The 23749-nt window shown below is 45.6% G+C and overlaps 1 protein-coding gene across 2 annotated transcripts in view; it reads left to right on the top strand.

Moving 5' to 3' along the window:
* VTCN1 (V-set domain containing T cell activation inhibitor 1) overlaps positions 1-17917 on the top strand; it is a gene marked incomplete at both ends in the record, with an annotated part of 45261 nt that extends 27344 nt beyond the window's left edge. The window contains 4 exons of one of the 2 annotated variants that reach the window (XM_084241820.1): positions 2138-2202; positions 16112-16459; positions 17345-17623; positions 17793-17917. In XM_084241820.1, coding sequence (XP_084097946.1) covers positions 2138-2202; positions 16112-16459; positions 17345-17623; positions 17793-17917 — 817 coding nt within the window. The remainder of the gene's footprint in view (positions 1-2137; positions 2203-16111; positions 16460-17344; positions 17624-17792) is intronic. The other variant, XM_084241821.1, reaches the window with a different exon arrangement.
* Between the last annotated feature and the right edge of the window lie 5832 nt (positions 17918-23749).

Here is a 23749-nt window from a genome sequence, read left to right as displayed (position 1 = left end):
TGTCTTCTGTCACAAAATGGAGAGGATCTGGCTACCGGTCACAAACAAGGTGACTTAAACAATAAAAATTTATTCCCTGGCAGCTTTGCAGGCCAGAAGTCTAAGATCGAGGTGTCGGCGGGTTAGGTGCGTCATAGCCGAGCACCGTTCAAGTCCCCTCTCCTCGCTTCAGGTGACCGTGACACGACGGGAGGAAATTTTGGCCGATACCCTGCTCTCACCTTCGCCAGGCACTCTCCCTGCCTGTAAGAGGAGGCTGTGTCCTGACCGCCCTCTCCTCACACGGACACCTGCCCAATGCAGTAGGGCCCGGCCTGCTCCCTGTGACCCTGCACCAGCCGATGCCCACATGAAGGCGCATTCTGGGGGACGGGGCTAAACGTCAACCTATGAATTTTGGAGGGATACACTTCACCCCATCCCACCCTTTTAGCAGCCAAAGCAGGGATTACTCCTATTCCCATTTTAAAGATGAAAAACTGAGTCTCAGAGAGATAAGTTACAAGGGGGAGTGAAAACCTGGGTCACAAAGGCGAGTCTGCTCCTGGCCTAGGAGTCAGGGCCTCTCCCCGCGAGTTTGCTTAGCTGTTCTCACACATGTGGAGCAGTAAGAACTGGGGTTTCACGCAGAGAGAGGGACCTGTCAGATGGGGCCTTCTCTTGAAGTCTGGCAGGTGCTCTACCATTAAAAGCATCATTTTGCTTATTCAGTCGTGGCCCCTGGGGCCACACCTCGGGGAACCTTACCACCCAGGGGAACTGTTTGCTTAAATTGTTTCTTGAAAGTCTGTTGTTTCTCTCCAGTGGATTCCCTGAACCAAGGGGAACTGGGTACAATAAGCCTATTCAGGCAGAAAGTAAGATGCCCATCCTTCCTTCTCTCTCTATGGCATCGTCCTCTGCCTCCCGTGCCTTTCTTTTGTCCTGCCTCTCATAACACCAGTGTGGGTGTGAGGACCGCGTGAGTGGCCAGTGATGCGGAGTGTGGCCCAGATCACCTGGGGACTCATGCATGGGGCAGGTGGTGATGGGCGAGCTTCCAGACCCGCTTTGCCAACGAACGAGCTGGCTCTGCCCCCGCCTCTGTTCCAGTCGAGTCGCTCTCACCGGCTAAGGCTGATGTCCCCACTCAGAGCAGGGTCTCCTGGACAGAACAGGGGGGCTTGCTCCGTGGGTGAGCCCCCACCCTTGAGAGGCAGTGGAGTGTAGACACAGGAGGCAGATTCTAATCCCAGTTCTGCCACTGACCAATTGTGTGAATTTAGGGGAGAAGCTTCATTTTCCTGTGTCATTTCCTGTAAAATGGAGATGAATTTGTTTACCTCTAAGTTGACCGACTGGATAAAAGCCATGACCTGTAAATGGTGCCTAGAACAGTCTGCCACACAGTTCTGGTGTTCAGCGAATAGAATATACTTCCTTGTTTGCTTATTCCCAAATGCTATTTATTAATCTTTTCATTGAGAAGCTGCAAGATGCAGGTCAAGAAGCTGACAGTGGTAATGTCTGGGGGATGGAATTGTACCAATGCTTGATTTTATTATCCTATTTTGGTTCACTTGCATTTTCTGAACTTTCTATAATAAGCAGAAAGTTCACTTTTTTGATTTACTTTTTTGATAAGAGAAAACAAATTCCTTTGGGGCCCCCAGGGTCAGTGGAGGCCGTATCAGTGGCACGAAGTGCAGCCAGGACTGTTGCCGGCCGTGGTGTTTCAAGTCCATGGAAGGAGACAGGGAGATTAAGACTAGGAGGAACAGTCAGTGATACCAGGTGCTGAGTGTGGAGCCAGTTTCGTGCACGTGGCACCTGGCATCACAGAGATGGCATCCATTGTCTCCAACATTCTGGGGAGTCTTCCCTAATCCGGAAGGAGGAAGGTCAATGAGCCACCGTCAGATAAACATCACCTTCGTCACCTGCACCTGCCTGAGTGCCCCAAGGGGACGGGGAAGGAATTGCTGGGGTTCCTTTCTAAAATGCCCTTCTCTAGGAGGGAGCTTATCTTGGAGAAAAAGCTGAGGTGGTTTCTGCCGCACCTCTCACAAATGCCAGGTGAGCACCCTGCTGGCGAGCCGCGTGTCAAACGGAATGGAGAAGTAACTTCCTCTCTCTCTCTTCTTCTCTCTCCCCCTAGCGTTATTAGCATCATCTTTATTCTGGCTGGAGCAATTGCCCTCATCATCGGGTTTGGTATTTCAGGTATGTGGGTTCTTGCTTTACCGTGATCCATTCAGCCCTCACCAATAAGCGCCCCATTATCACTCACTGTGGCAGCAAGAAAGAGCCCAGGGGGCTTAGACCCAGAAAATCTCAGAGCAGGGTGCTGAGTTCTCTGAGTTGACTGTGCTCGTGCCACATGAGCCATTGAACTCCCAGCCCCCTTGTTTATAGAACAGAGACTCACATCCCCATCACCACGAGGTTGAGAGGTTGAGTCACATGTGAGTGTTTGTCTGTGCTGGAATGTTCCTGGGGTGGCGAGTGAGGCTGCAGCTCTCTTGGGTTTGTCTTGGGTTGGTCGGGGCCTTGGGTAAGGAGACCACAGCTGCTCCATGTCGGAAACAGATGCCATCGAGGCGCAGATGGTGAGTGTCCAAGCGCAGCTCCGGTGTCAGCTGCAGGAGAAGCTTCTCTTCCCCCTTCGGTGTAGACATGTCTCCAAAGCGTCTCTCCTGGAGGTCACTTTATTATTGCTTTTTAATAGTATGACCCCATTTATTCATAATTGTATGCATATCCATACAAACACAAGCAGATGTTTTACCCTATTAGCATTGAGATGTTAATAATCATCTCTGGATAGTGGAAATTTGGATATTCCAAATATTCATTTCTTCCTGTAGTTTTATTATTTTTAAACACAATCACATTATCCTTTTAAACAGAAAGTAACAATAAATCCTCTTCATTTTTTTAATGTATATATATTTTACATCATTGTTCATTTTTAAGATCAGAGGGAGGAAGGAGCATAGGGGAATGAGGTGATGGCGCACGGGTGCCTTGGGGAAGGAAACTCTATGGGGACTTCACCTGGCGGGGGGAGGAAACCTGGATGTCACTTTAATTAAGACACTGAGTGATGCCAGCAGCTGTGTGTGCTCCGAGGCAAGTTGTTTGCTGTTTCCCTTCAACCTCCTGATTGAAGTCAACTCATTTATTTTAACTAGGTCTGCGGCCAAAGCTGTCACTTTATAGCTGCAGTTTTTATAGTTCCAGCTGCCTTTCTCTGTCACTCTCCCCCAGGGTGGGTAGCTGCCACTCCACAGTGGTCCCAAGGCCTAAACCAAGAAAATTCATTGTAGATGTGTTTGCCTAGGAAAGACATCAATCAGCATTCTGTCCCTCTTCTTTGCTGTCAAAAATATGTGTGTTTTTGTCTTGCATTTTTTTTAAATTCCCTGTCATTTTCTTTTTGATTTGTAAGAATTCTTTATTCTGGATATAATTTGGTTACATGTATTGCTAAATTTCTTCGATTCTATGTCTTGCTTCCTTACTCCTTTGATGTCTTTCCATGAGCAGATGTTTTTTTTTTTTTCTTTTATTTTATTTTATTTTTTATTTATTTTTTAAATAATAAATTTTATTTTTATATTCCCCCATACAACTGCACATGCCCCATTCTGACCCCAATCCCTCCCCTCCTGGCCCCCACCCCCCAAAAAGTGTCTCTGGTTCATAGTTTTTTGTTGATTTTGATTTTCACTTTCTTATAGTTATTCATTTTCCTGATCCCTTATTTAAGTTTTCTAGATTCCTGCTATGAGTGAGACCATCCGGTATTTTTCTTTTTCTTTTTGGCTTATTTCGCTGAGCATGATCCCTTCCAGCGCCATCCATGTTGCTGCAAATTGCATGTGTTTATCTTTTTTGAATGCTGAGTAATATTCCATGGTATATATGTACCACATCTTCTTGATCCAGTCATCTATTTTTGGGCATTTGGGTTGTTTCCAAAGCTTAGCTATTGTAAACAGTGCTGCTATAAACATAGGGGTGCAGGTGTTCTTTGGAATTGATGTTTCTGTGTCCTTTGGGTAAATACCTAGGAGTGGAATTGCTGGATCATATGGAAGCCATGAGCAGATGTTTTTAATTTTATAAACCTTTTTCTTTATACCTGGAGTTTTTGGAGTCTCTTTAAGAAATTGTTCCCTATTCCAAGGTCATGAATATTTTCTTCTAGGTTATCTTGTAGGAGCTTTATTGGTTCGCCTTTCATATTTCCATCTCTAAAGCATCTAGAATCAATTCTGTGCCTGCTGCGAGATCACTGGTGACATTAACATTTTCTGTGTTCCCTGTGATTTTCCAGTTGACCCAGAAACATTTATTGAAAACACTGTCCTTATCAGCACTTCTCGTCAGTGTCACTTTTATCATAAAATCAAGTATCCAATTGTATATGGAATCTGTTTCTGAACTCACTAGTTCAGAATCTTTTATAATCTTTCATAACTTGTTTTCTTCTTACATTATTTTTTCTATTTCCTTTCTTAATCATGGACATTTTATGGGTCATCCAGGCTCCCTCTTACTCTTGTTCTTTCTCATCATAAAACAAGTTTATAAGGTGCTATTCTTATTATAATTGCTTTGAATGGATCAGGTTTATATTTATACTTTCTCTGATTTGTTTCCTACTTAATTGTGCCTTTCATCTTCATGAATGTCTCTCCTCCTGCTTTACTTTGCTGTCATTTAATTACTCCTCTAGTATCTTCAAATAAGCACTTCACCAAAGGGTGTGTTCAGAAAGCCACTAAGTAGTTTTTAGTAGACACTACCATTGGCTTTTCCAAAGTGACTCAGCAATTTGCTTTTCACCAGCAGTGTTGGGGAGATCCAGTGCTCGGTGCCTCACCAACACTGATATTGTAGAATCCTGTTGTGAATTTTATTTTTGTTTCCTGGTGACTGTAAAGACTGAGCACATTTTCATATGAGAAATATCGCACAACAGAGCCAGATGCAAAATGGCATATGCTGGATAATTCCATGTATATAAAGCCCCAAAACAGACAAATGAATCTGATGTTTGAAGGCAAAAAAAAAAAAAAATAAAAATAAAAAGGTTATTACCTTGGAAAGAGTGAAAGGTTAGCCAGGAGGAGGGTGCATGAAGGTATAGCTCGGACTATAAAATCCTGGGTTTATGTGTGAGTGATGGTTCAGTGAGATGAAGCTGTGCTGATTTCACAAGCTTCAGTCATGGTGTGTACATTTTTATGTATGTATGCTCTATGTACACTAAAATATTCATTATGCATCGAAGCATAACACACATAAAGTGTATGCATTATAACTGCAGTTATACATTTAAATATGTATTTGTGGAAATAAAATATTGGCAAAGCAAATATTTGGGACCCACATTTAAAAATATTAATATATACATTTTGGTGCCTTCTTCACTAATGCTCTCCCATAGTGATTTTCCTTATTCTTGATCTTATATACCACCTTGAGTTAAAATCCTCATGTTTGTCCTTCATTCTAAGTCTTGGTGACTAACCCTTTTGGGGCCGAGGGCTAACTTGTGTGGTATCAGAGTCCGTGTGGAGTTCTTCTGGTAGGCAGTGATGCTGCCCAGCCCAGCAGGAACACTCACGTTGTCACAGCTTCCCGGTGACAGTCAACACTTACTATTAATACCCCTCCCTGTTGCAAAGCTATGGAAATCTCAAGCACTTAGCTGAGTACCTTGAAGCAGAGGGTTCTCCTTAAGTGCTTTTTAAATGGACAAAGAGGTGGATGCATGGAGAGCTAAATAACTAGATACAAATTAGTCCACAATATCTAGGAATGTACCACTAATCATATTAAAACCATGCCATCAAAAAAGAGGGTGTTTTTTCATTTTGTTTTGCCTTCTTTCCTTTACACGGGATAAATGCTGGTTATTTTTGGATAAAATGGGTTATTCATTAGTTTAAAACTAGTTAGATTTTTCTCAATTACATCTATAAAAAGGCCGTAACCCTTTTTATAGAAGAGCATCATATTATCACATGTTAAATCCATTCAATGCAATGTCAGATAGCCTAATACATAAGACAATGACATTAAGGCAACAATATCAAGTAGGTAATGGTAGTGATGGTGGTGATAACAGTGATGAGATGGAGTCTTTTCTATATTCCCCTCGCAGTGCTAAATAACTTTGCATGCATCATTTGATTTACCACTCACAACAAATAGGAGGCAGATATACTTCTGTGTCCTAATGAGAAAGTGTCACATGTGTGTGTGTGCCAAAGGGCCACACAGCTAGCAGGTGGGCATTGTGGTGTTTCAGACCCTGATAACTTGCTTCTAGACCCCACTTTGCTCCCTCCCACCCTGTCCTGATAACATTCAGGCAGACTGTGCCAGCCAGACAAGTGTTTTCTGCTTCGCTCTGCAGGTATTATTCCTGAGATACAGCTTTTAAAGACTTAAAGATATTTCTAAATACGGGGGGGAGGGGGGGAATGTTCTATTTCTGTATAACTTTCCTGAGGCCTATATATCACCTCCTGAGAGCCAGCCAATTCCTGACAAGTTCTAAGTGTGGATTCTATAAAGCGTATAATGCAATTGAGATGGATGGTTTTGAAGAGGTCACGGGTTGTCCACAAATCCCTGGCAGGACAGTCTCCATGGATGACCCATGGAGAGGGCAGGAGAGGCTGTGGAAGGCCCCTGGGCCAACACTCCCACACCGGGGGCCGTCTAGCAGCTCTGTGTAAAAGAGGAGCTTAGGAATCTGACAGACAGGGCCTCACCTCAGGTGTGACACTAACTGTATATCCTTTGGGATTTAACTTCACTTTCCAGAATCAGTTTCCTCACTGGCAAAATAATCGGGATTATTGTGGATTTTACATGAAGCACCTGACACGTGTGTAATAAATGGTTGCTGCTGCTATTTATATTGATAATTATATTGATCTTACGTATGGTGTCAGTGCCATTAATAACTTTCTGTTATGAATACAGTCAGAGAACTCCTAAAATGTGCACCCCATCCTGGCCACATGGGGGCAGGCCTTCTCTGAGGCTGGGGAGCCCGGCAGGAAGACAACACCCTGCCTTCTTTATTTTTTCCTATTGCATTTATTTATTTATGTATATATTTCCTTCTTGAATGCTCCATCGCCAGACACTGGATAAACCCATCAGGCATGTGCTTATGGCACTAAGAGGTGCATTGAGCAAATTTTGTGGAAAGAATTTATAGTTTTTTGAAGTGAAGTCATCTGAGGAAATAAACAGCAGTGAGCTTTTTCTTCCACTTATTTTATGCTTTCTCGTTATGTTTATTCTGTCGTGAGGAGCGTGTGTGGTTTTGTTGGGCAGGCGCTCCGCCACCTGACCCCACCTGACCCCAGCACGTGGTAGCTACGTAGGAAGGGCTCAGCGCCAGGTAGGCCCATTCTGACTCTGGCTCTTACCTGCTGGACCAGGACTTCAGGCCTTTCATCTCATGTCCTGCTTTGCCCTGATTCTTAAAGTGGACACAGCAGCCATTCCTCCCTCTCTTGGTTATCAGGCTTAACATGAATCACTACAAGCAAACCCCCTAGAGACGTGTTTGTCCCCCTGGGCTCTGACCCCTTAAATCAGAGATTTAAGGTTTATTTTAACAAGTCAGTTTCTACATTAGGCACATCACCTGCCTGGCATCGTTGAGTGCCCTTCAGAGAGCCTCTGAAGGAGCCATAGTAGTAGCCACATCCCCATTTTTGAGATGAAAAGACTTATGGAATAAAGAAGTCAGGAAAGTCGCCCGGGTCACATATCCAGCAAGGGCAGAGCTAGGACATGAGTCATGGGGGCCTCTGCTATGTGCTCCAACACCGGGGTCGGCTTGTTGCTTCCTGCGTGGCTCCTGCATCCCCATCTAGCCTCACCCAGTGGCTCCTCGAACTTCACAGGAGCAGCTGCTACCCCAGGCTCTGCTCTCTTCTCTGCAAGCCTTGTGCAGGGGCACCTCCCATGTTTAAGCTGCAGTGTCCTCTGGAGAGCTGGAGTCCAGTAGATGCTGGGTGACCATGGCTGCGGCCTCCCGGTATGCTCTCTGTGCTAGAATCTACAGGAAATGTGTTTTCCAGGTTTTACTGAGTGGCGGTGCATCAATTCTGTCAAGAATCCCTGTCTTGTGTCACGGCAGCTCACCTCCCAAGACATGCCAGCTCACAGGGAGCAGGCAGTGGGAAACGCTCTCCCTGTGAGAAAACAATGGCTGGGGGCTGGCTTGCTCCCCTTGTTATAGGACAGGGAGAGGGGCAGCCCAAACCCCGCAAACCTGCCTATTGTAAATGGGTTCTGCCATCTGCCGCATCAACACAAAACATAGGAGACTTTAATGGGAAGGAACTTTAATAAAACTAGGAAACAATACAGGTAAGGCAAAGAGTCTAGTTTCTAAATCAAGCACCCAAAGTTACCCATCCCCTCGTGGGTAAAAGTCCATCCATATGGGATCGGCCCAGAGCAAAGCCCCAAAGCCTGCCACAAGTCTAAAGCATCTTCCAGTGGGGATCCACAGCAAAGGGTCACAAACAACTGGACAAGCCCAGAAGGAAAAGAGCAAAATCAACATCAAGATAAAAGCTGCCATGGTCACCTCTCCATGGGTCTTACCCACATCTGTGTCACCCAGTCCACGACCAAAAGACAAGCGCAGCTTCTTCACGTGTCTCTAGGCTCCATGCGCCTCCTCCAGGTCTCCTGGCTCCATCCTGCTTCCTTCCTCAGTCTCTTCTTCAGCTTCTCCTCTTCCTGCTCAGCTCCACCCTTCCTTGGGTGGGGCAGGGAACCTCCCCCTTTCCTGGGGACCACCCTGTTACACCCTCGCTAACTCCTCTTTCCCCAGTCAGACCAGCATGGTGAAGGTAATGAGCCCTAAGGAGCTGGAGAAGTGGTCTTAGAAGTGGTCCGGGTTTCCAACTTATTTTTTTTTAAAGATTCATTATTTATGCATATAAGAACTGGGGTACAGGCCAGAGGTGTGGGGGGTGAGAGTCTATTTACCAGAGACAGAGTGGGGAACAGAACAGGCAGACAGACTGAGATACACTGCTGAGGGGAGCAGCAGGCAAGACAGGCGAGTCTGCTGCACCATGTGGGCAGCTCCCTGGCCGGCCAGGAGTCAAACTCATGCTGCAGAGGCTGCCGGATAGTGTCATAGTGTGGTGCTTTTAACCCCTTGTGCCACCAGGGAGGCTCCGGGTTTCCAACTTTAAAGAGGTTTGATGGAGGTCAATGAAGTCCTTCAAAATCTGTGCCTGTTCAGGTTGTCAGGATTCCATAGCAAGAGAGAGCTGCCCCTGACCCATCTCCTCAAGTCCTCTTGTCCTCCACTCGCCAACTCACACAAGAGCCCCTGGTGGCTAACAGACCTGGAGAGACATCAGGACAGACCTTTTCCTACAACTGAGCTCCATGGCCAATATCTGTTTGCAAGTTTGAATGCACATTTTTTTTTTTGTGAGGAGCAATATTTATGTGCTGCTGCTTGCAAATTAAATGTCATGTTGTCACTTTTAACCATCACTTAGTTACCTAACAAATAAATATTTGTTGTCTTCTGGGTGCAAAGCAATAGCTAGGTTCATGGTTTACACTCTCGCTGACTTTTATTTCTCCTTTTAATTGATGTGGAGGAGAGGGGGCTTAATTGACATTACACTCACTCCATCTGCCACTTCTTTAACACAGTCTTAAATGGGCGAAAGCCTGCAGAGGGCCCCCAGGGCACTCCACAGCTGCCTACTTTAAATCATCAGGTTCTCGAAGAGATATTTCAACAAATTCCCTACCTGTGGGCTCGAGGCCAACGCATTAAAATTAATTTAGTAGCACAATTACTGAACTAAGATATGTCATTACCATTTCATTCTCTCCATAAACTGTGTTAATCATGTACTTTTTTTCAGAAAAGTAATTTTTCAATTCAACTTTAATGGCACTTTATAAACTACAATCCAATTTACCCTTGCTTTAACACAGTTACATTTTCTGCATGATTTTATTGAGAATTTCTCTGTATTTTCACTGCTTTCCTTTTCCAGGATTCACATTTCCACAGAATTGAGAGGTGGTGCTCCTGCCAAACACTACTTAGTCCCACAATCATTTGTCTAAAACCATCATCTCAAACAGTGCCTTGTTTTCTACTGATTTCCATTCATTCATTTATTCATTCACTGTAGTAACATACTAATAGGCACTTCTCTTAGTTTTCTTAGGCTACTATAACAACCCAGATGCTTACATAACAGAAATTAATTTTCTCACAGTTCTGGAGGCTAGAAAGTCCCCCCCCCCTCAGTTTCAGGTGGCCCCCAGTCTAAAGCTTCCATCAGAGATCCTCTGGCTACTTAAAACAGAGGTGATGACTTGCCCTCCCCCATCTCGCTCTGAAACCCAGGAGACAGCCCTGGTGGTCTCTGAATCATCTCCAGGATCATTTTCTACCCTTTTCTGAATTCACAACTGAGTAACTCTATGGTCCAGTCCTAGAAGCTCTAAGAAGTCTGACAACCTTCCTCTCTTCACTGTTTACTTTTCACTTTTCTGTCCCCAGCTGGCAGTGTTTCTGCTGATCTGGCCCATCTATCCTGGCCTCTCCTGAGGATGCTGATTAAGTCCATAGCTTGCACCTACAATCTCCTTATTAAGTGGCTGTTCAAACATATCCTTCATGTTCTCTTCAGAACTTTTTCATTTGTTTGCAATATGGATAGGTGCGGTTTTCCAAACCCTTAAGTCATGATTCCCTTTTGCTTAACAATCCCTCCTTCAATGCATCTCTTACCTTCCCCACATTTTACTATAAAGCATTCAAGAATAACCAAATCACTCCTTCAACAACACCCTGCTCTTAGAAATCTCAATTAAATATCCATTTACAAGCTAAACATTCCACAAAACACTAGTTCAACCGTATTCTTCACTACTTTATAACAACAGTTGCCTTTCCCATTACATAGTCTTCATTTCTGCCTGACATTCCACCAGAATCACCCTTAACATCCATGTTTCTAATGTGCATCTCGAAAGTCTTCACCCTTGTAAGGGCAGGACTGGGCACAGTGCAGGTTTTCTGATCCCATGCAGACCGGGTAAAGGAGGAGTCAGAGTCCTCAGTAGTTCTGCAGGTTTTTTATTTGGGGTTCACCAGGCATATGGCAGGCAGGGGTGCTGGCTGGGGGGCTGGGAGGTTGGCAGGCCTCCCAGCCCCCAGCAAGTCTTCACTCTATCTGGACTCTCTGGCGTTCGTTCTGCTGCTTCTCGGCTTCTCTTTCGGCTTCGGCTTCTGCTTCTACTGCTGCTACTGGTGCTGGTGCTGCTGCTGCTGCTGGCTGGGGCTGCTGGCATCCCCGCCCTTAAAAGCACAGTCTTAACTCAGCTGAATCCCATCTACCTATGCCCACACCCTATTCCAGGTGCCCGCCATCAGGCATGCATTCAGGACAAGGATCCATCATCTATCCTGATGGCAGAAGGGCAGAAAAGCCTGATATTTTCTTTACCCTACAACCCTGTTCCAAAGTCTCCCACCTGCACAGGTATTTATTGCAGCAGCACCCCACTCCAAGTTGCAAAACTGTATTAATCAGCGTTCTCCAGAGAAACAAAGGAACTGACTCACATGTATCTGGAGGTTGAAAAGTCCCAACGGGACTACATCAAATTAAAGAGCTTCTGCACAGCAAAAGAGACAATAACAAAAACAAAGAGAAACCCCACCAACTGGGAGAACATTTTTGCACCCAACACTAATGATAAAGGACTGATCACAAAAATCTGCAAAGAGCTGATGAGACTCAGCAACAACAAAGAAAATAATCCAGTCAAAAAATGGGCAGAAGAGCTAAAAAGAAACTTCTCTGAAGAGGAAATGCAAATGGCCAACAGACATATGAAAAAATGTTCAACATCACTTGTCATCAGGGAAATGCAAATCAAAACTACCATGAGATACCATCTCACACCAGTGAGAATGGCACATATTAAAAAAACTAGCAACAACAAATGTTGGCGAGGGTGTGGAGAAAAAGGAACTCTTCTGCACTGTTGGTGGGAGTGCAAACTGGTCCAACCACTATGGAGAGCTGTGTGGAGATTTCTGGACCTACTAAACATAGAGCTTCCATAGGATCCAGCAATTCCACTCCTAGGTATTTACCCAAAGGACACAGAAACATCCATTCCAAAGAGCACCTGCACCCCTATGTTTATAGCAGCACTGTTTACAATAGCTAAGCTTTGGAAACAACCCAAATGCCCAAAAATAGATGACTGGGTCAAGAAGATGTGGTACATATATACCATGGAATATTACTCAGCATTCAAAAAAGATAAACACATGCCATTTGCAGCAACATGGATGGCGCTGGAAGGGATCATGCTCAGCGAAATAAGCCAAAAAGAAAAAGAAAATTACCGGATGGTCTCACTCATAGCAGGAATCTAGAAAACTTAAATAAGGGACCAGGAAAATGAATATAAGAAAGTGAAAATCAAAATCAACAGAAAACTATGAACCAGAGACACTTTTTGGGGGGTGGGGGGCGGGAGGGGAGGGATTGGGGTCAGAATGGGGCGTTTGCAATTGTATGGGGGAATATAAAAATAAAATTTATTATTAAAAAAAAAGAAAAAGAAAATTCCCAACGTCTGCAGTCAGCAAGCTAAAGACCCACCCGCGAGGGTCAATGGCTTAGTTCCAGTCTGAGTCCAAAGATCTGAGAACCAGGAGAGCCCCAGAGCCAGCAGGCCCAACACCTAAGAAGAAGCAATGCTGCCATTTGAATCTGAAGGCAGGAAAAGACTGATGTCCCAGCTCAAAGCCATCAGGGAGCAGTGGAGCAGGGCTAACCGGGGGCAGCCGAGTTGACCCAGTTGGCGGGTCCTCACCTGTACACTTACATCTACAGGTTACCACTCAAAACCAGACCCCCGGGGAGAAACAACAATGATAGGATTCATTTACACAGGGAGTGAGAAAATGGAGAGCTAGCGGGGAAAGAAAGAGAGAAATTGCTGGCGTGCTCATGGCCAGAAGCCTTCTGTCCTACCCCAGATAGTGTCCACTGAGCAGAAACGGTGTCCAAGCCAAAGCCACATGTGGCAAGCTGGCAGCTTCTCCACAGCACCACAACTCCACAGCCAATTAACTCACAAAGCCCAAGCCTGGTCCCTATTCTCCATCACTCTGGCAGACTATTAGGGGGTGGAGTCTGGAAAGCTCCACCCTCCACCATGGAGTTGGTCTTGAGCGCCACCTTCCTCTTATGCAGGGGTCCCTCTTACTCAGCTTCTTTGTTCTATGGAGGGCTCCCACTGATTGGATGATGCCACACACCTGAGGGAGTGCAATCTGCTTTGCGTGGTCTGCTGATTGAAATGTTCATCTCACCCAGAAACATCCTCACTGCAATACCGGAACAGCGATTGGTCAAATGTCCGGGCACCCTGGGCCCAGTCAAGCTGACATCTAAAATTAGCCATCACAGCTTTATAGGACTTACAAATATGTTTAAGACAGTTTCTGCCCTTGAAAAGCTTACAAATTAGTGTCTGAGATTGACTAGAGACAAGGAAGAGGAAGACAGCCGCTGTAATGAAAGTGAAGGACTGTGTTAAGGGGGAGTAAAGAAAGCATCTATTAATTTTGCCTTGGCAGATCAAAAAAGGTTTCATGCAAGGACTGCCATCTGAACAGCCTTGAGTGGAAGTGGGATTTGGATAACTGGTGATAAAGGAGAGGAGGGAACTATAAATTGTAGGTGCAAGATGAACAAGGAGTTGAAGATGCATAGTATAATTGTATAATCTCCATGACCTGGGATGTCTTAGATATCAGCCTGTCAAGTAAAAATCATTAAAAGGCAAATCAAATATTTAAAACAGTGTTCAAGAAAATGCCAAGGCAGAGGACAGGCTATGTTGCATTTATATTCAGCAGCAACACTTCATATTAATCTTTCATCATTTCCCTACCAAATCTCCTGCATCAATGGCCATGTGTGGCAGCGACTCCAAACTTTGTCTTCTTCCTCATGATGAAGTCTCCAAAATGTCCTCCCAGCCCAACATGTTTTTTTTTTAATTTTCGCTGTCTCTATTTGCCCTAGAATTTTTTCTCTCTCTAATATAAATCCACCTAGCTCTGTCTCTCATCCATTATCATCATCTGCTTTATGAAGGCCTAGGACCCACTAGCCAGCTCCATCCTTGAAGGCCAGATGCCAGGACTCTCTAAAGATAAGGATTACCCTTTGCCTTCATAATGCTTATCTCTCATATTTGAAAAATAGCAAGTATGTTTTGCTTACATCTTTTCCCATGAAAGCAGAAAATCAGTAAATCGCTGTGAAAGGATGCTGTAAATGAGGCTGCAGAGGTTGCAATGAGAGCTATTATCTATGGGACATTTACTATGTGCCGGGCAGTGTTTAGCTTTGAAGGCCACGTTGGTTAATCGAACATTACTCCCCAGCCCTTGGGAGACCTAGAAGGTTGCCAATTAGAAAAAGAACATGTTCAGATGGACTTTAAGACCAACCTGAAAGCTGAATGCATGGGAAATGGGTTGGATGGAGGCAAATTTGAGAAGCAGGAACACTTCAAGATAGAAGGCCAACTTTCATCTTAGAAGGAAGCTGAGACTCATCATACTGGGCTTTGGGGCTGCAAGGAGTGGTTTGTGCAGACTGTTTAATGGGAGGTGTTTGTTGAAAACACACTCAGAGATTGGAAGAGGAATCCTCTTTCTCAAGGTCTGTCCCTCACACTTCTTCGTGTCTATCCACTCTCCTCTTGAGCTCTAAGACCTGTCCTCTCCTTAGCTTCACATCCAAACCAGAGAAGGAGCCACTGACGAAGATTCAGCTAATGTCATCGCCCCTTTGGGCATCCCCACTCTGCAGCCTCCAGTGCAGAAGGAATAGCTGGTCAGTCCTTCACAGACTGAAGGGGCTACTGGCTGAGTAAGTGGGGAGAGGCCGTGGCCCTGCTGGCACCATAAGTAATATTTCCACAGGAGGGATGTTTGGAGAAGGGGGGCTGACTTCTATCTGAGGGAGAAATCAACTCAGTTTAATTAAGTACGATTCTTCATTATGCCATTGTTAGCACTGTCACTTTCACCAAATCACTTATCTGCTCTCTAAGCCTTGGTTTCCTCATCATTCAAGTGGAGATAAAAGTAGCAGCACTTTAGAGTTTAGCATTCTTCAGAATTACCAGCAACAGTTAGTTAACATTAGGTTTCTCTTCTGCGCCACCTCTGGTTAACCAAGAATAATACCTTAAATGATTATAATAATAATAATAATAATAATACCTTAAATAATACCTTGTGATTACAGTTTACAAATAAAGCTCACAGCCATCTGATCATGTCCTCACAAGAATCTTTCAAGGTAAGACTCATTTTTCTGAGTCCAGAGAGGTTACATGACTTTCCAAGTTCACACAGCTATCAAGTGACACGGCTAGGACTTAAATGCTCCCCTTCAAACTCCAGGTCCAGTATGTCCTCTTCTTGAGGTCTCTCAAGATTTAGGGAACTGGGGCCTCCCCGGTGGCGCAGCAGTTGAGTGCTGGGTTGCGAAGCTGCCTGCGGCCTCTGCGGCGCCGGTTCGATCCCCGGCTGCTCCCCGGCCACCGGAGGAGGGTCCCGCATGGCGTGCAGACCTCTCCTGCCGCCCGCTGCTCCCCTCGGCAGTGTACTTCGGTCCTTCTGCCTGCTCTGCTCCCGGCTCTGGCTCTGGTGAATTCTCTCACCCTCCCGCGCTTCTGACTGTACCCAGTGCATGTATAAACCAAACAAACAAACAAACCAGCAAACAAATAAATAAAGCATGCCTCTATTAAAAAAAAAAAAAGATTTAGGGAACTGGTCTTGAAAAATGAATATGTTTGACAAATCTGTTGTGTCTTCTTGCTCTTTCTTTCCTTCTTATATAAGTTATCTTCTTTTTATGCATCCCCTATTCTCCTTTATTTCCAATTTACCACAGAAGTCTCTGGCTTTTAGTAACCAAGGGGTTGACGGCAGAAGTTCTGAGGCTCCCCTTGGCATTGACCCTTGCTCCCTGAATTGCAGGAAGACACTCCATCACAGTCACTACTCTCACCTCAGCTGGGAACATCGGGGAGGATGGAATCCTGAGCTGCACTTTTGAACCTGACATCAAACTTTCTGATATAGCGATACAGTGGCTGAAGGAAGGTGTTCTGGGCCTGGTCCATGAGTTCAAAGAAGGCAAAGATGACCTGTCAGACCAGGATGAAATGTTCCGGGGCCGGACAGCAGTGTTTGCTGACCAGGTGGTAGTTGGCAATGCCTCTCTGAGGCTGAAAAACGTGCAACTCACAGATGCTGGCACCTATAAATGTCACATCATCACCTCTAAAGGCAAGGGGAATGCCAACCTTGAGTATAAAACTGGAGGTGAGTTACATTTGGAAAGCGGGAAAGAAAGTGTCACAAGGTACTTGAGACGAAAGGGAGGGCATGGACCACTGCTGACACACGCTACCTGCTCATGTATGCATGACCAATGTCAGAAAAAGGCCCCCAAATTCTGCTAGCAGCCACCTTTGTGATCTAGAACCCACACCAACACCAAAGTAGCCCAGTATAATAGCAGGTCTTAAAACCTTTCTTTCTGGATTCTAACTTCTTCTAAATTTTCAACTGTATTCCCTGAACTGTTTTGTCAAAATAAATGTAATCTTTTCTCTGGTAGCAGTTAAGAGAACCAAGTCATCCATCAGGGAGTTTTCTATGCTAAGTCAATCTAACCCAACTCTGACATAAACCCCTCCAGGGACTCATGACAGTAGAACTTATTTTAGGAGAAATTCAAAGGGAACGAACCGAAACAACTCGTCCTGTACCCTCACTAATCCTCACCTAGTGAAACCCACACGTCCTTACTGATTCAATTTAACACATTTTTTCTGAATGTACGTACAAGGACTGAGATTGATACTGGGAAGAGTAAAAATATGATTGAGAAGACAAAGATGATTGTCCTTGTTCTTGTAGAACTCATGGTCTAGAGCTTATAGAGTTGAGGTTAGGACAGGGAAAAGAAAAATATATAAATATCTATAAATAACTGGTAAAGTACATCAAAGGCTTAGACAGATCTAAGTACAGTGACCTGGGGATTCAGAGGAAGCAAGAGATCACAGCCAAATGCATGGGTGAGCCCCCATGGAGAATTTGGCATTTGAGAGGAGCAGACAACCCACTGGGGAAATACTGGGTCGCTGCAAAGGCTCAATTTGTAAGAAATAACATCTGCCCTTCATGACTTCAACCCCATAGCCTTCAGCATCCCAGAGGTGAACGTGGACTACAATGCCAGCTCTGAGAGCTTGCGCTGTGAGGCTCCCCGCTGGTTCCCCCAGCCTACAGTGGTCTGGGCATCTCAGGTGGACCAGGGAGCCAACTTCTCAGAAGTCTCCAACACCAGCTTTGAACTGAACTCTGAGAACGTGACCATGAAGGTGGTGTCAGTACTCTACAATGTCACCATCAACAACACATACTCCTGCATGATCGAGAACGACATTGCCAAAGCCACCGGAGATATCAAAGTGACAGGTGGGTTCCTCCCCACCCTGTGAGGGCTTCCTGGGGTGAGAAGAAAATATGAGTTAAGATCTGATTTCTTTAGCAGATATATTATGTACTGGGGGCAGCGAGATCTAGAGCCTCCCTGAAGCCTTGATCATAGCAGCAGTTGGAATTAACATTATTTCTCCCTTTACAGAGTCTGAGATTAAAAGGCGCGGTCACCTCCAGCTGCTGAACTCCAAGGCTCCCCAGAGTGGCCCTTCTTTCTTCGCCATCATCTGGGTGATCCTGCCTTTCTGTCCTTACCTGATGCTAAAATAATGCTCCATGGCCACACAGAAACATGCTAAGTCATTGATGTGACAGGTGAGATGGATCCAGCGTGGGGTGGGGGTCCTCTCTGTGTGCCTGTATTCTGTTGGTACGGGACTCTTGGGTCCTTTGAGAAATAGGGATGATGGAGATGCTAATCCTGCAAGTGCCAGACAAGAATTTATTAAAATTTATGCAATTCAGCATAAGACAGTGCGCTTCAGGGACAGGGGCTGCATGCACATCCCGAGAATCAGGTGGAAGCTCTGTTAAGCAGATCTAATGCAGCATAATTAAAAGGGTCTTTAATTAAAAGGGCTCTTGCTTTGCTCTTCTTTCCATGAGATCATTCCGTCTCTCACAGTCATAAGCTCTCATGCCTGTGACCTCTTCATGATGGATTACACATTCTTAGCCTGGAGGGTTGTTTGCCTAAAGGGTTTGTTAATGGTAGAAACTTTATTTCATCTGAAGTACGTACCGGGGAGGGTTTCTTCTTAGAGACAGGGACAGTCACCATCTGAGCGTGGGCAGGTGACCTCGCCTCGAATCTCCAGTAGAGAAAATGCTACTTCCTACTTTATAATGATGTGGTGGCCTCACTCTGAGTTGATGTCCAGTGTCATGGGGTTTTCTGAGACTCGTAGACCCCGCCTCCTGCCTGGCACTCGATCCTAACAAAAGCCAAACAGCCTCTGGCATGAACCTCAGAAAAAGTTAATAATTCAGGGGCTGCTGGCACCATCTCCACTGGTGGTGTGAGAGCCGCAAGCTTTGTTATTTGAGTATAGACACCATCGACAGACTTACAGGAAAACGACTCTATATAGTTCAAATATCTGTGTAAATTCTAACACATTTTCATTTACTGAATCATTCATGAAGGCAAAAATATCCTACTGACGAGAAAGAGATGCTTAGCCCTGACAAGTTACTGTGGATTTCTCTGTCACTCATGAAGCACCGTGACAGGCTCATAACCACTCACTTAAGTGACCTCCTGCTTGTCCCCTCCAAAGCCCATGTCCAGGCCTTGACGGGTGACTCAGCCGCCTGTCCTCCTGCAGAGACCTGGACTCTCTCGTCAGGACGCCGGCTCCGATTTCTGAATATTCTGCATGTGTAATTTGTATACAACGGAGCTCATCAAGTTCCAGTCAATATCACCACGTCACTCAGCTATTTTTGTTCCCCCCGTCCTTCCTGTCATTTGTCACTGAACTCTGTAGTCTATTCCCATGTTGTCACTGAGACTGTCCCTAATCCATCTCATCTCACACTCAGGTGGGCTCTTGAACCTTTTGAACTTGCTCCTTCCTCTCCCTGTTTCAGGTGATAGAAAGCAAAATGCCAGAAAATTATTCCAGAGCAACTTATGGCAGCATTTACTTTGCTCCAGGATCTAACGTGACTCTGGGCCCTAGTATCGCAAATTCAAAGTCCCCAGCTGTGGGGTCACAGCTTGCTAACCGGTCCTGCCCCCACGCCCAGCTTCCCTCAACTACCTGCTACTGCTGCCTGGCCTTGCTGCCCCTTCCTGGAAACCTCTGCTCTGTGGCAACTCAAGGCCACACCCCCTTCATCTGTTTCAAGTGCCTTCTAGCTTCTAGCACCTTCTCTTGATGACACTTTCATGTCTCACCCCTTTGGCATGCATGCATAACTGACAGCATCTTATGTTATCTGAGGCACAGATATTCCTTACATAGAATATTAAGTGTCTTCAGAGGCAGGCAAAGATCTGTAGACCTGTTTTTCCTTCTCCTGTCCTCCAAACACCTCCTACTGCACAGGGCACAGAAAGGATTCTTTGTGAGGAATCCAGCCAGGTTGCCATCATTTCCAGCCTTCACTGCTGTCATGGAAGAGGATTTCTCTGAGGAAGCTCTCCCTTGAGGGGTTCTCGCTAGTTGAAGAAGGAAAGCTTTTCTTCTTTCTGATTCCCCACAACACTGTAAATGAGATTTTAATAAACTGCAACTAGATAATCTGACCTATAATATACAGCTTATCATCTTTACCTTATATTCCCTAAGAGCAGTATTTTGCAGCCTTTTCTAAAAAATAAAAAATAAAAGCCATGATGTCCACCTAACAGCAGCTGGCCACGTGCAGTAGGCAGGTGTCATATGCTGCTACCCGTTAACCACAGCCCTGCTACCTGCTCTCGGCACTCTAAGGGATAGCCTTCAATCAAATCAACTTCTTCAAATAAATGAATGGATCACGACTTGAGACATATGTTCTAACTGATGATGATATTTTAGGTCACACATATTCCCTGGGGGGGCACTCAGACAGAAGTCGCCTTCGAATTCTATCCAGGAGCCTGCCCATCAGTCACTCTCCATTCGTGTTTGCTGCGATGATCACCTCCTCTGTTAAGGAGAGACTCATCGCTTCTCCCCAACTTGGTGCCGTGGGGCCTTGCTACAGCACCACAAAATATGGAAAAACAAATCCATTTCTGAATAGGAGATGCACCCATTCAGCATCAGGGATGCTCAGTTCTCAGCAATGTTTTATATCATCAGTTATGTTTGCCAATGGTTGTAACGGGTATCTCATTGTTGTTATTTTCAGAATCCCAGGAATCTGCAGAACTATTTCACCACAGCATATGACCTAGTTTTATATTTCTGGGGGCAAGTGAATTCATGTCTAGAAGCCTGGAGTAAACAAATAAGATCAAGATGCATCAGGAAGCCAAAAGCAACCCACAGAAGACTCCAGTATGAACAAGACGTATCTGTCTTCAAAGACATATATTAAATGCTGGACGAAAGGATTCATTTAAACTACAGAATTGTGTTGAGACTGCTAAGTAAAATGATACCCAGACAAGTATGTCCCCATATCTCAGGGACTTCCCTGACCCACCAGGAGTGTGGGGTGGGAGGGGATATCACATCTCCCTGGTCGCCGAATCCTAAGTTTTATTGCTGTTATGTTGCTTTCAGGAAGTTCCTAGAAAGTTTCTATTGCGATACATTACAAAAAAAACACATTCCAAAAAACACAAATTAAACTGTGCAGGATGCTGTAAGAAGCTGTTAATGAGCTGTCATTTCATAAGCCAGGGGTAGCTACATTTTAGTGATGGGTAAAGTGGTTCACTTTTCTTTATGAAGCTTCCAGAAGTGCCTTGGCATCTTCCCCACCTGACAAATGCTAAAGAAATGTGAGAAATTATCATAACTTTTACATAAATTTTCCTGATGTTCCATATGATCTGAGCACCTTCTTTATTTCTCAGATGACGTCCATCCTCAGATGGCGTAAGAGAGCACTAGAGGTGGCATTAGGGCCACACAGGTGGAGGGCTGCACTTTCTACCCTGCACAGACCAAGACCTCAGCTGGAGCAGTGGGACTCAGCCTGGGGGGATGCTGCACTCCCTTCCCAGGGGACATTTGGAAACATCTGGAGGCAATTTTAGTTGCCGCCACTCAGAGGTGGGGGTGCTACTGGCATCTGGTGGATAGAACCCCTGAGTCTGCTCAACACAGTGCACAGCAAAGAACCACCCATCAAATGTTAGTCAGATGAGCTGTGCTGAGGTTAAGAAAAGCTGGTTTCGAGTAGGAGGGGATCTAGAAAAGAGGGGGGCAAACAAAACTGTTTGTTGCCTAAAATGGGCATTAGCCTCTGTGCCCTTGGAGGCTGCCTCAGCCCAGGAAACCAAAATGCCACTTGGGGCAACCAGGAGCTCTTGGGATTTTCTTCTGCTGGTCGGGTTTCTGCGTTCTTGCCCTTCGTTCTACCTTTCTGCTTCTGTGAAAGAACTGCTGGGTTCGGTGTCAAGTTCTCTCACCCTAAATTTAGGACCTTGCCTCACGGTCTCCCCCGTGACCCTGTACTGTCAAATTCAGAGAAAGGCAACAAAAGCATGAACTTCCTTGAGACACACAGAGACTTCCGAAGGCAGAGGCAGGGACCCGGAGGCGAGGCCTGAGCAGGAAGCTTCGCTCAAGGAGAGCGCCCCGCTGCTCACCCCTCTTGCACGCTCCACAACTGACCCACCTCCCTGGCACGCGGCACCCACCCTAACAGTATTGTCATAGAAAACTTGATTTTAGGGCTCTAAGTATTCAAGAGAATGATTAAGTCCACATTTCCTAGCCAGCCATCTGCCTGGTTTATCAAAGAGCATGTGAGGAAAGATGGATACACAGTCATAGACCGGGCTTAGAGCCCGGCACTGAGCACCTAACAGGCCTTCCATATATGTCTGTCGAAGGAAAGGGAGTGAGGGGCACTTGTGAGCCTGGGCGGGGTAGCTGGGTCTTTTCTTTTTAAAGATTTTATTTATTTTTACATAGAAGAACTGCGGAATAGGCCAGAGGTGTGGAGGGTGAGAGGATTCACCAGAGATAGAGTGGGGTGCAGAACAGGTGGATCTACTGAAATACACTGCTGAGGGGAGCAGCGGGTGAGACAAGAGAGGTCTGCTGCGCCATGTGGGTAGTTCCCTGGCCAGGGATCAAACTCATGCTGCAGTGACTGGTGATAGCTTCATAGTGCTAAGACTTAACCCTTTGTGCCACCAGGGAGGCCTGGTTGCTGGGTCTTTTTTAAGGAAAGTCCGCTAAATTTTTACCAACCTGGTGTGTTCCTGTCTCAATAATATCTGCCTTATTTGGTAACCAGAACCATTAGAGAGATAATTCATAAAAAGCAGTTATTGCATTGCTCTAGCTGTATTAGTCTGCTAGGACCGCCATACATCACACCATAGACCAGATGGTTTATTTATTTATTTATTTTTTTTAATTTTTAATTTTTATTATTTTATTTATACAAGCACTGGGTACAGTCAGAAGCTTGGGAGGGTGAGAGAATTCACCAGAGCCAGAGCGGGGAGCAGAGCAGGCAGAAGGACCGAAGTACACTGCTGAGGGGAGCAGCGGGCGGCAGGAGAGGTCTGCGCGCCATGTGGGACCCTCCTCTGGTGGCTGGGGAGCAGCCGGGGATCGAACCGGCGCTGCAGAGGCTGCGGGCAGCTTCGCAACCCAGCGCTCAACCGCTGTGCCACCGGGGAGGCCCTAGACCAGATGGTTTAAACAGTAGAAATTTATGCTCTCACAGTTCTGGGGGCTGGAAGCCCAAGGTCAAGGTGTTGATGGGTTGGTTTCTCCTGAGACTTCTCTTCTTGACTTGCAGAGAGCCACCCGCTCACTGAGTCTCACATGACCTTTACCCTGTGCACATACTACTCAGTGTCACCCCCCCTTTTTTTTGTGGGACCCTCAGCCAGCAGCCGGGGAACGAACTGGTGCTGCAGAGGCTGCGGGCAGCCTCACAGCCCAGCGCTCAATCGCTGTGCCACCAGGGGAGGTGCCACCAGGGGAGGCCCCACCCTTCTTCTTATGGGGAAGTAAGTCATAGTGGGTTAAACCCCATCCATGTGATCCCATTTAACCTTAATTCCTATTTAATGGCCCTATCTCCAAATACAACCCCATTTTGAGTTATACTGAGATTTGGAGGCGGGGGGCACAAGCCAGCCCATGCAATAAGAGGGAACTAATAAAAGTTAGCTATTATTAAGTGCATGTGTTGGGCAAGGCAAATGAATGCGAAAGCAACCATAACAGCAGAGATAGGAACAACTTTGCTTTTTCCTCCTATTTGACCAAGAATACATGTTTAATGTTTAAACAGTTGGGTCACAACAGAAAGCCTTGTCCAAATAGCTACTGATTCAAACCAGGTCAGAGGCCCCTCGAAGACAAGAGCACAACAGCTCAGCAGGTGGATGCTGTTAAGGGGACTGAATTGGCTAATGGCCTCCCCAAACCACAGGTTACTACTTTAAATGTTACAAAAGACCAGAGAGCA

This window comes from Talpa europaea (assembly GCF_964194135.1).
Source record: "Talpa europaea genome assembly, chromosome: 9".
NCBI lineage: Eukaryota > Metazoa > Chordata > Mammalia > Eulipotyphla > Talpidae > Talpa > Talpa europaea.
This window is presented reverse-complemented; position numbering and strand designations above follow the sequence as displayed.